Source organism: Branchiostoma belcheri, unplaced genomic scaffold (genome assembly GCF_001625305.1).
Source record: "Branchiostoma belcheri isolate BF01 breed outbred unplaced genomic scaffold, Haploidv18h27 scaffold99, whole genome shotgun sequence".
Lineage (NCBI taxonomy): Eukaryota > Metazoa > Chordata > Leptocardii > Amphioxiformes > Branchiostomatidae > Branchiostoma > Branchiostoma belcheri.
This window is the reverse complement of record NW_017804675.1, coordinates 841,757-856,840: the sequence shown is the minus strand read 5'-3', so window position 1 is coordinate 856,840 and position 15,084 is coordinate 841,757. Positions and strand designations below refer to the sequence as shown.

Here is a 15,084-nt window from a genome sequence, read left to right as displayed (position 1 = left end):
GTAAAAAGGACAACCTAAGACAAGGGGAACATGTTCCTCTGCAGTGTTTGTGCATTAGCAGGCATGTCGTGCAGCCGAGCTAATTTATCTCTGTAGCTGGCAGATGGATCGAGTAGGCCAAAATAAGCAACATCAAACTAGTAGTCTAGTACCATTGGTTTCAAGGGTGCCAGGGAGCCAGCTAAAAAGGACAACCGTAGACAGGGGGGACATGTTTCTCTGCAGCAGGGTTCTTGCATTAGCAGGCATGTGGTGCAGCCGAGCTAATTTATCTCTGTAGCTGGCAGATGGATCGCGCAGTCAGGTTGCCCCTTGATTACCTGTGTAGTGGGGCGAACTTTCTCACACCTGCGGCTCCGCTTTAACTCTGCCTCGCTTCGTTCCTCCGCCCGCACGTGAGACATTTACCCTCTGTCTACATACTCAGCAACAGGGCTGGAAATGCTTCTTCTGCAAACCTGTACACACCTGAAAAGAAGCACCAACGCTTGGATTTGAAGGTGGCAAGGTGTTCTTGTGGTTAGGGTTGTTGACTAGTACTCAGAATCTGAATTCGAAGGTTCTCACAGGCCCACTGTTGTGCCCTTGGGAAAGGCAATGAACACCTTTTCAATGTTCCAAATACTTTTTTTACCTGCACTAGCCTATATATGCAGGTAGGATTTCAAGCCCCATTTTCAATACCAAGCCCTAAGAGAGAAGCCCCAACACTGATACTGTAAAAGACTCTTTTGTGGATTAGTGGGAAAGTGTAATGCGAAGAGTGCGTGTGTTAATCACGACTTTTGTGTACGGCAGTTGTAAAATACAAGGAAAAACTCCGGTAGATTCAATGCCTCCAGGCAGGATGGTCCAATAAACCTGCCCGGCCACACAAGACCTATGGCTGGCTATAAAAACCCAAGCAATTCTTCTCCTCTCCTAAAATTGAGAACGTAGGGGCAGCATGGCAGCTCGAGTTAAATGCTTGCCTTTAAAGAATTGGTTCTGCTATAATAGCGCAATTTCGCTCTCACACGAGGGCTACCTAAACAAACGATCGTAAAGTTTCCTGTCGTACAAAAGTGTGGCCGTACATTTTGGAGCTGTTAGTTTTTCGGTTTTCCCAAAAGCGGGATAATTTCTCTCCAACAGCCGTTATTATTGTTGGTCTTCAGACATCCTGGAATCATTATAGCCTGGAGATTGATGTACTAAGCAAACAGTGGCTCTTTATGGGGCCCGAGCGTAGATATGCACCCGTTCGGCTATAAATTTCACCCTGGCTGCTCGACTGTAATTGAACAAAGTGCCAGGGGCGAGATTTCGCCATTAAGATTACGTCGAGAAAACTTCTGATGAGCGTGATAACAGTTTATGTATCTCCCGATCCACCACTGTGGCCCGTTCGTCTTTCCAAAAACAAACCGACCCTAAAGTTTATATCCTGGGTATGTAAATCTGTCATTGCCACTGACATACTTAAAGTAGCCACAACTGGTTGTTGAATTCTACTTAATGCTCCTTAGCAATCTTTAATAGGAGATCATCATATTATTAAGTTCTTTGAAAATGCAGATAATGCTTAATTCCTAAGTTGTACAATGACTTTAAAGTTGTGAAATAGGACCAAACTTTTCAAAATGTCATTTTCACTGACATGCCCAAAGTACCCCAATCTTGCTGTTGAGTTGAGATCATTATGAAAATGTCAATCAACAGCAAATTCCTTCATTGTACAAGGACTTAAAAAGTTGTGAAATTAAGGGCCAAACTTTCATTTTGTATTCCAAGGGCTTTAAAAGCGATGTCCCTGCCTTTTAGACAACGATTGGACAGTAATAATGGCAGTAACAAGGCTGATGAAGGGTTTTAGTTTTCGGACTCATGGCTCCGTCTGAGGTCCAGTTGGGCTTAGTGTCTGTAATCTCCGAGGATTTGTCATTTGATTAGCCCTTAAAGACGTCCCTAAATGTCTCAAGAACGACTTTCAAGGATCACCCAAAGGCTGTTTCGACCCTGAATCAATTAAAAAAGTAGCCATTCGCCCAGATTTCCTACCTCGTGCCAAAAAACTTTTCAGACATGGGATTGAGTGACCTTGGGCCTATTGGGGCAGAAAAGTTTATGCCATCAACCTTGGAACAGCTAGATCCTTTCAAAGTCCTTCCGAGCCTTTTACTAGATAGTTATGATATAGGCAGCAATTTGAAAGGCTGCCAATACGAAGATATGCTGACAAAGTACAATGTACATATTACCTGTCTGCTTGGCTCACTTCTTTTTATTGAGAGCCCGGGGTAATTGAAAGCATGGTAAAAATCGTTACTCTTCAGGGATTCTATAAAAACTCACAATAGAGTACATATAAATAGGAAATTACATTGACAAGCACCTAATAGATACAAGCAAGCTGGCGTATTCCAGTAAAAACCACAATCAATATCGCTGCAATGGTGAATTTCTGGTGGACTGTCTTAAAAAACATTTTGATCGAGAAGATCTAACAGTATTGTAGAGCTACCATGCTTGGTCTAATTCTTTATGAGCAACCGTACAATTATGTAGAACTTGTTTCCAGCCTTTGAAACCCTGTGTGTCATATCAGAATGCTACGTGGTCCAATCTAGTACCCACAATCATGAATTTCTGGTCAAAGAAACATTTTGTACATCCTCTAATTCTAGGAATTGTACAATTATGAAGAACTTGTTTCCAGCCTTCGAAACCCTCTGTGTCGTATCAGAATGCTACGTGGTCCAATCTCTAGCAGACTGTGTCCTCCACAAGCAAACCCTGGGCCCTCGTTTGTACTCGTATCAAAGTTTGCGATCAGAAATCCTCACCCATCCGTTAGAAGCAGCTGACTCTATCGTTCCGACGCCTCCCAGATTTTTGCCGCCTGAAATGGCAAGCTCCCGAGTAAAGGGGGCGGATTTTTCATTTGAGGGGACCGACGCATCATTCGCAAACACCTCACAGGCTCCAGACTGGCTCTCGGAAAAGCAGGCTGTTTCAGGAGCGAGTTAACAGATATCATCTCTGTTATTTCATGCCTGGCACATGCTGACTTTTGAGTAAGCCGAACTGCAAAAGGCCGTCCGTACCTCGTTGCATACGTGATCAAAACTTGACTCCAAACATATCTACTCCAGACATCTCGGGAAAGTTCGAATGAACCGAAACTTTTTTTTTCCCTTTCTAACGTAAAGCCCTCTCGTTGTCTTGACCTGATCTTACGGTCACATGAGCGTGTTTAAAAATATCGCAGCTCTGCGGCTTGACCAGTTGGCTGCGCCTGTAAACAGGACGTAGTTTATGGAGTTCAAGTTCAAGCGAGCGACATTGAACATAACCTTTACGTAACGTACCATCAAATGCACTTGATTTAGTGTTGCTCGCAATATTCTTTATCACTACCGGTGACCTCCGACCCGCCTTGACGATTGGGTGAATACAGATGGGGCTAGAACTGCCTGAAGAGTCTGACCTTTGCTTTGACCTTGACCTCAAGCCTGCATCTTGACTCAAGACTTTCCTTCGAGAGATTGGCACTGATTTGGAGGTGTAAAGGCAGAACTAATGTTAGGGGGAGGGGGGCTAAAGGTCCTGGCCTGTGCGGTCTGCTGGTTTCTTTTGCCTTGAAGAAACATTTTCCAATCTTGTCTGCTCAAGACATCCTAGATTTAGAACACGCGGAACCTATGTTAGGAGGGAGGGGGGCTCTCAAGGTCATGGCCTGTGTGATCTATGGGTTCCATTTGCCTTGCAGAAACATATCCAGTCTTGTCTTCAGGAGCCATCCCACACTAGATTTAGAACACGTGAAACTTATGTTAGGGGGGAGGGGGGCTTATCAAGGTCATGGCCTGTGCGATCTGTAGGTTCCATTTGCCTTAAAGAAACATATCCAGTCTTGTCCTCAGGAGCCATCCCACACATAAATAGATTTAGAACATGTGCGATTTGACTTTGCCAGGCGAAATGGGTGACTTTGTGTGGGTGTTTCCTACGACCTTGTGAAATAACATTACACAGTTGCAGTTTGGCTTGGGCGGACGCCAGCCCATGCCATGTGGGCATGTGTAAAATGGATGATGGCTGCCTAAGTGAACTGAATGGATTCTGAATGGCAGAGATAAAATGTTTCGACGCCACACACAGATATTAGACTGTACAGTAACCATAACTCAATGCATCTAAAACTAAGTCAAAGGTACAAAATGTACTTGGAAGGAAACCAAGAGTAAGATTGAATCCAGTACTTTACACACTAATGCTAGTTTGTAAATGGCTACTCTAATATATTGTTATGTAACGTGTTATTGCAGTTTTCTTTTAAAACTTGAAGGGTAATGTAGTTATGTATGACTACCAGGGGTACTTTGTATGAAAGCCAAAGAGTTCATGTATACAAGTTTCCAAGCTAGCTCAAGTCATGATGCCCACCTGAAAATACACAATGCATTAGGCTCCTGATGCCCGTATAATTTTCGTCCAAAAATCCGTAGTAGACACTAGAAAGCATCGTTGATTTACAACCTCTTCTTGTAACCAGTTGCTAGAATGTTGGAGAGAATCGATGCACATTAAACTCCGTTATGAAGACATATTTGTAGTAAGATGATTCCATTTGCGGGGTCGACAAACCCCCGTGCCATACACGCCGGATAATGCCTCAGCATAATGCACAAACATCATCCTCGCGACCCCACCGCCGTGACCTGACCTCGCAGAAATGGCGATCAATGGAAGGTCAAGTCTAAACCCCGGGAAGGTGGAAACGCGCGTTTCTCGGATGACTGGTTCGAACCGAGATGGATATTAATGTGCTGCAAGTGAATTAAGTGCCTCTCTGGGGCACCTGTGGCATGGAGTTTGTACATACAATACAAGCAATTCTGTCGTTAAAACTTCTTTATCAAATTCCCTCAGCAATTTAAAAACACTGAATAAAAAATAAAAGCACTTAATAACAGAATAAAAAAAACAATGTTCATGAAACTGATTGACAGCTATCAAAACTGGTTCCTGGTTCACAGTTACATCTAAATGAATCGTTACAAAGTGTTCACAATTCGTTTCATCTTGACTGTCACCTTTTCAGGAAGCCAAGGAACATGGAAACAAGACCGAGTAAATTTTTTACAAGTTGTTCATAATTTTTTTTTATCTTGTTGTTTTTCACAGCACCCCCTTCAAAGCCGAGGAACATCGTCTCCACCGTCAACAAGACAACCGTCGACCTCTCGTGGGAGGCGCCCCTTGACGATGGCGGCCGCGACGACCTTGTGTTCAAGGTCGTGTGCCAGCAGTGTTCCGAGAGCGGGGTCTGCACGCAGTGTGACGACTCCGTCCAGTACGTCCCCAGTAAGGACGACATCCGAGCCACCTGGGTGAAGATTCAGGGCCTCATGGCGCACACGCGGTACAAGTTCGAAGTCCATGCGGAAAACGGTGTTTCGGAAGAAAGCGGCGTCACCGACAGATTCGAGTCCATTGCGCTGAAAACCAATGTTGCAGGTAGGGCGAATTTCTCATTTTTACCAGTAAAATTTCTTCCAGGTAGTCGATAGACTTTGTTATGAGGAATGGACTTTGTTAATGTTATCAAGAAAGACTTTTAATAAGTCAAGGCTTCTTCTGACCGATTTGAGTCCATTGCTCTGAAGACCAATGTTGCAGGCTAGGCAAATTTTTCAGCACAACCATCACTTTTATGTGTAAAGTTTCTTCCAGGTAGTCATAGTAGGCTTGTACTTTCTTTTATCATTTAATACACTTCAAAATCACACTAACGTGAAATTAAAAGAACCAACCTTAAAATTACCCTCCCGGGTATATACGTCCAAAATGTAGAAACAGAGTTTCGTAGCAATATACCTCCCCTGTTACCTGTAAAATTTCTTCGATTGACTTGGTTTGGAAGGTTATCGGGAAAGACACTTAATTAGCCAGGCTTGTTCTAGGGGCTTACCATCTTAGAAGTGACTAAGACAAAGATCAATACAGTAATTTATTTCCCTAAGCCTCGCTTATTGAAGTAATGAAAACTGTAACGACCACTCAATACCAGTCACTGTCTCCTTTCCATCAAGGGGCAATGATTAGCGTCGACTGTTTTCTGCAACTTCTACTTTCTTTTATCGTTTAAAAGCATTAAAAATCACACTAACGTGAAATTGGCCTTAAAATAAATTGTAACCACCCTGGTATATACGTCCGAAATGTAAATTGAGTTTCATTAGCAATCTGTGCTTGTATATTAGTGTTTAATGTTTTTGCGGCTTGTATTTCTTTTGTTGTTTAAAATACTTTCAAAATCACACTAATGAGGAATCTGAAGAACCAGCCTTAAATTCTAACCACCCGGGTATATACGTCCAAAAATGTAAGAGCAATCTGTACTCCACATATACGTGTAACTGATCGTAGTTTTGCACTCTGATTCCCCCCTGTTGTCCCTCAAAGTGGGGCAAACGCATCAACTTGGTCAATATACACCCCGATCAATATCTGTACAGCTATTCTGCCTGAAGGAGTTACATTTTTCTCTCCCAGCTTGCTCCACGGAATAGAAATATCAAAGAATTTGAAGAGAAGGTATCAATTCTGGGGCAAGAAAACCGATTGCGGCCCCGAAGCCAACTTCTCTGGCTCCCTTGATTAATAAGAAATACTTTATAGATTCAATTATTCGGTAATAAGTTTTGTCCGGGATGACAGCCACCACAAAACCGATTACAGGAAATGGCCGGCACTAATTAAGCGCACGATTTGTCTGCCTCGCTGTCTCGATCGATAATTATCAAGTGCGGCGTGACCTTGACTCTACGATAGATCAAAGGTGGAAAAGTCGTTTCTTTCTTTTATCTTTTTTAAAATTTGTAACAAAAGTCAAGACTCCAATAACTTACTTGCAACCTATACATATTAAAATAATCTCATTCGGTTGGTAAAACTTAGCCTTGCTTATGTTTCAATGTCTATTAGAGCTGTGAAGAAGATGTCTGATCAAAATATAAGAAAGTTGAAAGAAACACTGGTTGTGTGTAAGAAAATCCCAATATCCTAATGTAATCTATACAGTTTTCAGAAAAAAATCTACTCTTAAATTGCAAGCTATTACAGAATACTGACTCACTATTTGAATAAAATATTATATAATACTGAAAAGAATAATCTTGAGCCAGCAAGTTTGTCTTAAGATTTGTGGATTCTTGCCCAAACTTTGTGAGTGATTGCATCTATTGACGTTGCCCGGCCATACGTTGCCATGATGTAGTGGAACATGTGTCTGTGAGACGTGGTCATGCGTCGGCCGGTGTTTAATCAGCGACGGCACACCGGCCAAGTGCAGTGTAAAATTAGCACCGCGTTCGGTGCCCGAGGATACACAGCCTCATCTCACTCCATAGTGCACGGTTCAGGACACACAGCTGCGGCCACCGACATATCAAATCTTGCCGATAGCCCACGCAAATATTTCTCAACTTTTAGCCAGTTTGTCATATTGTTAAATCAAAGTCAGTGTGGTAATAGCCATTCTGTGGTAATAAGTGGTGCACCAAAAACCCAAACTTCTTTCATCATTATCATTCACGAATTTCAGTGTCACTAAAAAAAAAGTAAAATCTTTCCGATGGCCCTCACAAATCTTTCTCTAGTGAAGATGGAAAACTTTCAGCTAGTTTATCATAATGATAAATCAAACTTAGGGTAGTGAATGGTGTACCAAAAAGCTGAACTTCTTTCAGTGTCACTCAAATCTTGCTGATGGGCCTTGTAATTCTTTCTCTAGACTAGTGATGGAAACCTTTCAGCAAGTTTATCATAATGTTAAATCAAACTTAATGCAGAGAGAGTCATTTTCTGGTAATAAGTGGTACACCAAGACCTGAACTACTTTCAGTGTCACTTCCTTACATACTTGTGTTATGATCCATGTACAGAAACGGTTAACTTTTACAGAAAGGGCTGGTAATGGGGTCAAAAGTAGAAAGGCCACTGCAAGATTACTGACATTTTCGGTACATTCAGGTCCAGGGCACATCCTCGGAAGCAACGTCGAGGTCTTGCCTTACATTTTTATGGCATTTAATGTCAAACTTACAGTATTTCTTTGATGTTTGTGAACATTGAAATTTATTAGTAGCATTTTTCCGGTCACAGTAACCATCATTGGCTTGTATTTGGGCTGATTCCATTAAATTTAAAATGGAGTTCAGACTCAAAGGTTCAGTCTATACCTACCCTGGGGCTAGAAATGCTCTTTTCCGAAAAAGGTCACGGAGAGGGGTCATGATCAAGATGACCTCTGTAGCATAACCTACGACCCTGGGGTCTTAATAGAGTGAAGTATACATGCCTTTTATTACCTTAAAAACTAGACGGACATATTCTTTGATTTGTCCCCAACTGACAGTATTCTTTTGTTTATATGTGGATACAGGAATGAACCAGCTTTGTTTTATTACGTTTATATGGTGGGCTATAGGGTTGTAGTATAGTGCTAGTGATTAGGTTTATGTGTGTGCAGTTTGGCTGTAAAACGTAGTCAGGGCATACAACTTTAATGCATGATTTACAGGGTACATATATTTGGATGTGGCCAAAGGAACGAAAACAAAATTAATGGGAGTCCCATTCAAAATGGATGGCTGGGCATAGGCCGTGGCGTAGCTATATAAAAGGGAACTTATTGCATAATTCTTAACTGTCAGAGGCAGTTGTAAGTTCTCTTGTATGGGGGAGGGGGGTTAAATTCCAGGTACAATGTCATGAATACTGATTTTGGATGCTATGTACCCTTTTACACAAGAAAACTGTTACTCAAGCAACTGGACAGATTTTCAAAAACAGTTTTCTTGATGTGTATCATGTTACCTGGATGTCTAACCTTCGACTTGTGTAGCTTTTTGTCAGGATTTTTGGACTTCTTGGTATAGGAATAAGCATTGTTTACTTTCCATGATAAAGTTATTCATGAATCCAAGGAAGAAGTAATCAAAATGTACAGCATTAGTTTAAAGCCAGAATTGTTATGGGTGGAGGTGCTAAAGTCGGGTCCAGCCACCCTAAACTAATTCCTGTCGGCAAGCGTAAGATGGGAAACCTTCGGCGGTGATTCCAGGTGAGTTACCTGCCAGGTGTGCTGATTGCGGTGTCTGTCGGGGTTACCTGTGTGATTAACGCCCTGCTCACCTGCTGGAAAGGTGTTCTCGTGTCACCTGAAAGCCTGCAGAAGTTGACTAACCTCCGGTAGACCCAAAACGCTGAGGGAATCGTAATGAGAATTCTCATTTCTCATCTCTCCCCTAAAGCAATGAAGGAATCTGTCCTTCAGAACTTGATAACGAAAGACATTGATGAAAGTTAGACCTCCAGGTAATGAGATAGACTCACAGATACACAAGAAAACAGTTACTCAAGCAAGTGGACAGATGTAGATAACAACTAAAGGCTTTATGAAAAGGAATCAGTGTTGAAAGATTAGAAATTTATGATACATTTTTTATGATACATACATGTATAGAAGACAACAAATTTGCTGTGTAAAGCTTCGTTGTCATTGTGGGGTAAAGAAATATGTCTTCTGCAACGCGATGCTTATGTCTTTAAAAATGGAATTAGGTTACTTATGTATAGCTTGAGGAAAAAGTCTCGCTTGATTACATGTGCGAAATGTGAGCTACCATAAGTCTTACAGTGACTGTTAAAAGGAGGACAAGTGTTTGTAGCTAGTGCAAGGTTTTAGGCTAGTAGAAATACAGTTGACACACTTCTACATGGGACTGGTACTCAGTAAGTAACCTTTCCTGTGGAAGCTGAGGTGGTTTAACGTGACATTTGCTTCTGGATGTGGTTAGGGTGTGTTTAGCACATATCGTTGGGACAGGATTTCACCTGGATTGGAACTGTCAAACTCGATCAAAGACAGGGCTCGGACTCTAAGTCGGGAATGAAGTTTGTTATCCAGTTGATCAGCCAGGATCAGATCATCAAAGGGAGGTATGTGGTCTAGCCTGGAGCTATCTTCCCTATCCAGTCACTTGGGTTGTACTAGTGTGTGTAGCAAGGAGCCAAAAAATAGTGTTGTTACTTGTCTGTGATATCATGAATACTGTATAGTCGGAAACTTTCGTGGTGGTTTTATTTTCGCAGTTTTCATGGTGATCTCTTAATGAAAAGTCCACACATCAAGTACATGTATTTGTATTTTCTGTTCATTGGCAATGATACATGTCATCATTAATTGGGTCGGCACAGGCAGACTCAGTTGATAACAGTTGACCCACAAAAAATACATATGTAATACAAAACCAGTATGTGTTTCATAGAATATTATTGCTTCAAATTGCGAAATTCAAACACCCCTGTTTCTTCCTACAGTGAAATGAAACCACCGCAAAATTCTTACATTTTACAGTATTGACCAGTGACCTGTGTATGGTTGGGTTGTATCCTTGGTCTGTTGGAATTCAAGGTGGCTGATGAGTTGTTTGTAGCCAAAGGGTCTTCCTTGATTGGGCTCTGGCATTTCTAGTTAGGATAGTGTAAACCCATTTTCCAACCTGTGTCACATCCTGATTAGTTTATGTTTGCTCCAGTAGGTGCTAACCAGCTCAAGTTGCAACCAATCAAATGTAGCAAACTCTTGCTACTGAGAAGACAGTTACTCAAGCAACTCAATACATTTTGAAAACAGTCAGACATTTCAGGTAGCATCCACTACCTTTTATCAATGACAGAAAAAAATCTGTAGACAATTTATTGAAAAAAATACAAATCAAAGTGGAGAGAAATGTTAAGAAACAGAAAATAAGAGGGAGTCATGACAAAATTGACGGAAGTGAGCAAGTTAGAATCTGTTGTTTGAGTACAGGGACTATGTAATGTTGTATTTCATTTTCCACTGCATCCATTCTACAACACTCCACCTCAGGTTAGGTAAGGCCAGTAGTAAAAGGCGTCTGTGAGGGCTGTTGTCTGGACGTGAGGTTACGGGTTCAGATCCCAAGTTAGTTTTTGAAAACGGTCAGACATTTCAAATAGCATCCAACAAGATCTGTTGTCAGCAGGTATTTATTCAAAATCTATAAATTAATCTATAAATCGGATGAAGACAAAAATAGTTTGTTTGAGTACAGGAGCTGTAAATGTAGTATTTTGCATTTCCACTGCACACCTCAGGTTACGTAAGGCCAGTAGTAAAACTACTAAAAGGCGTCTGTGAGGGCCGTTGTCTGGACGTGAGGTTACGGGTTCGGGTCCCAGGTGTCGCACCGGGAACGTAGGACGGATTATCTCCGCTCCTAAAACCCCGGAGACGGACAGGTTTACCTGTAGGGTAGGATTAAGCAGGAGGCTCGCGTCTTGGTTCATGTTTGATTTGCAAGTGTCTGAAGGCGAGAGTAAACAGTGGGGATGCGTTTGGTGCTGTGGCCCACCTGAGGTTGGGGATGTTTGTGTGTTTATGGTTCCTGCATGGATGTAGGCTGTTTTCTCAGGCTTAGAGTTTACTCCTTTGATTTTTTTTAGTTATTTTTGTGCCAGTAAATATTTTGAATCTATAATATAGGTTTTTATCCACTGGTAAATGATATCATTGGCTGCCCTTCATTAGTATTTACCACAAAGGATTATACATTGTATCATGTACACCTTGGATAAGCTGATAGAAAGAGTAGAAAAATATCTGGGCATTTGAGGAAGAAACATGTATATTTCCATTGAATTGCAATGGCATACATGTGCAGCTTTGCAGTAAATTATGTACATGGATGTAAAGACCAATAATAACAGGGTGATCACAGAATTCAGAGAGGGATCTTCTTTTTGATCAGGGAATTCCAGAAAATCTGTACATGACAAAATCTAAGTCTTGCGGATTTTGGTGCCTTGGGAAAGGATTTGTCTCCAAGTTGTTTCCACGCCTCTCACTTTCCCTTCGACAACTTTCACTTTAGGGCAGATCAAGACACTGATTCCTACCTACTTAAGGACTCCGCCCTCTTAGTCCGTCTTCTTAAGGAAAAGGTCCTCCTGAATTGACAGGTAATCCGACAGAACAGTCGCTACTTTGTTGTAGGCAGCCCGAGGGAAGAGGTCCTTGATTCAAACCAGAGTCACCGGCTTGTAAATTTTATGGAGCAACAAAGAACTACACGACAATAGGAATGCAAATTGCAAGTCATCTACAGGTCATATACAGATTATCAGATCAGAAAAAAATGCTTTCTGAAAGGAAATTGCCCTCTTAAATGTTAAAATTATCCAGTGTAATAGTTGTAACATCGTCATGCATTGCCTGGGCAACAAAGCACTACACGACAATAGGAATGCAAGTCTTCCACTAAGCCATATTTTTCTGTCTATAGGTCATACACAGATTAGAAAACTGCTTTCTAAAGGGAAATGACCCTCTTATATGTTTAAAAAGATTATCCAGTGCAATAGTGGTAACATTGTCATGGATTGGCTGGGGGAGAGTTTACAAAGTATATAGACAACCTTGTAAATTTCACTTTGAGTACTAAAACAGACAGGAATGTTGTTCACCTGCTCTTCATAGCCTAATTTGCTGAGTAATAGAAACATTGTTAGAAGCTTTTCAAAAAGTTGCAAGTAAGTTCTAAGTGTAAAGTGTGTAAAAAAAATACAGGCATTGTCTACCGTAGTTCGATATCAGAACTTCTGTAAGACTTTGAAAGCCTCTGCATGTCTTAAAAGTTAGCTTGAAGCTTCCTTGTTGTTAGACTTTGAAAGAGTCTTCTTCTCTCAAAGACTTGTCAAGAAACGTCTAAGGCTAAGTGTGTAAAAATACAGGCATGTCTACCATAGTTCGATATCAGAACTCCTCTAAAACTTTGAAAGCCTCTGCAAGAAACTTCTTGTCAGACTTTGAAAGAGTCTTCTTTTCTCAAAGACTTGCCAAGAAACTTCCAAGGAAATGTTCACACTCTGTAAGATTAAACTATTTGTTAAACTTTGAAAGAGTCCTCTTTCCTCAAAGACTTGCCAAGAAACTTCCAAGCAAATGTTCACACTCTGTAAGAAACTATTTTTTTTTTAAACTTTGAAAGAGTCCTCTTTCCTCTAAGACTTGTCAAGAAACTTCCAAGGAAGCGTTGGCAAGGGAAGGATGTGTCTGTCCCAAGACGAAGGTCTCGAGGTGTTCAATATTGAGAAGGACAAGAGCAATAACAAGGGAGTTTCAATAATTAAAAACTATCGATCACATCTGCAACAACCGGAGAACGAATCAATGACCAATCATTCTGTGGGTGTGGGGATTCGGCATAGAGCCAGCACTGAGCTAGCAACCATCCCCCCCAACGTAGAAGTTTTAGTCCCTGATGTAAAAGTTGAGATACAATTTCGACAGCTCCTAGTTGTTATTTTTTTTTTACATTGTAATAGAAACTTTCTGAAACTTTTTTCACTGTACAAGTTTTATTCGTCAAAAGTTTTTTTAAAAGTATCGTGCAAAGCAAAGTTCCCAATGTTAAGTTCCCAATGTAAAAGTGCAAGATGCAATTTCAACAGTTTCTAGTCTTGCAGATTAAAATGTCCTAAAGGAAGCTTTCTTCATTGTATTAATATAATTTGTGGTAATTTCTTCAAGGAGTTTTATTCCTTGAAAGTCAAGTTTTCTGATATATGTACAACATCTTTTAGAGTTTAATCTCTGAAATCTGTAAGAGAACAATTGATTTTCCAAGATTTCCAGACAGTTTCTACCCAAACAGCCTAATCCATCTCCAGACAGAAATCCTGGATACTTTTCTCTTATCAGAGTGATGCATACTAAGAATGAAGCCTGATTGGACGAAATGGCCACCCATGCTGACACTAGCACCACACGCAGTTGGAGTTGGAATTATTTCTCGGCACTTTCAGAGCCAATTTAAGGATGTTTTACATCTTCTTCTATCTGCAAATGGATTTGTTTGCATCGCTGGTGATTTTCTCTTTTGTTCTTCTTCAGATTTTTAAAGGCTGTTCCTGATTTGGTTACACTTTGTAATTGATTGATAATTAGACTTTCTTATTATGTAGTTTCATAGCAAATTTTGTGTTTTCTGATTTAATTATAATTACAAAGTTAATTGAACATTCTTACTTGACAGTTTCAGAACCAGTTTAGTTGTTTTACATCATTCTTCTCTCAGCAAATTAATTTTTTCCCTTTGCTGTTTTTCCTCGTTTGCCCTTCAGATTTTAACGAGTGTTTCCAGATTTAATTAGCAATCAGAACAAGGATTGGTCAGTAAGCTGGACATCTGTTCCAAGTCTCGGTTCTGTGATAGCGTTGATCACCTGACTTCCTTCATCAGAGATAACCAACTCCTTGGCATCCACTCCCTACACTAATTGTCTTAGAGTAGGGCTGCAAGGAATTATAAGCCTTCTTAAGCAGTTGGCGGCACTTTCCTTGGCAGCTTTTGGCCTTAAAGATCCTTGAGGCGTCTTGCCATGTTTGGATTGGCCTGATATGGCGGCCAAGATTCCCACCAATTCCTGAGATATCCCGACTTTCGAGATAAGTAATTGATTTTTGGCTGCCCAGTCTTCAGACAGCTGTCTCGTATCATCAGGGGATGATGTCTTCACTTATGGGGTCTTAGGGACAGGCCAAGTCAATTCCTTGTTTCACGGTGCTTGATTGGATGAAAACCTGATTAGAAATATAGAAAAATAGATTTACAAATTCTTAATGTTCACCTTTTGTAAGATTGTCAGTGTTATGTCAATGACGGTTACACATCCAGGTAATGACACAAGAAATTGTTATTTAGGCAACTGGAAATATTTTGAAAATCTATCCAGTTGCTTGAGTAATGATTTCTTGTGATTTTAATTTATCAAAGATTATAAAAACTTTGAAAGAAGACAATGTACCTTTATGGTAGTCAGGTACATGTAAACTTGAAACCCTTTCTCCTTTGCACTGTTGTCTGGTAACTGGTAACGGTCTTTGTGAAACGTTGCCACGGACTGTACGTTTGAGTGACATGCGATGCTGAAATCTCCCACTAAGACTACACACAGAGAATACCTGACCCAAGCTGTACAAACAACTCCAATCCCAGTTAAAGGTAA

The 15,084-nt window shown here is 40.8% G+C and overlaps 1 protein-coding gene across 1 annotated transcript in view; it reads left to right on the top strand.

The window, feature by feature from the left end:
* The first annotated feature begins 5,290 nt into the window (after positions 1–5,290).
* The window catches only part of LOC109462122 (ephrin type-A receptor 8-like), a 40,780-nt gene continuing 30,986 nt past the window's right edge, over positions 5,291–15,084 (top strand). The window contains exon 1 of the mRNA XM_019758620.1: positions 5,291–5,502. Coding sequence (XP_019614179.1) covers positions 5,394–5,502 — 109 coding nt within the window. The 5' untranslated portion in view covers positions 5,291–5,393. The remainder of the gene's footprint in view (positions 5,503–15,084) is intronic.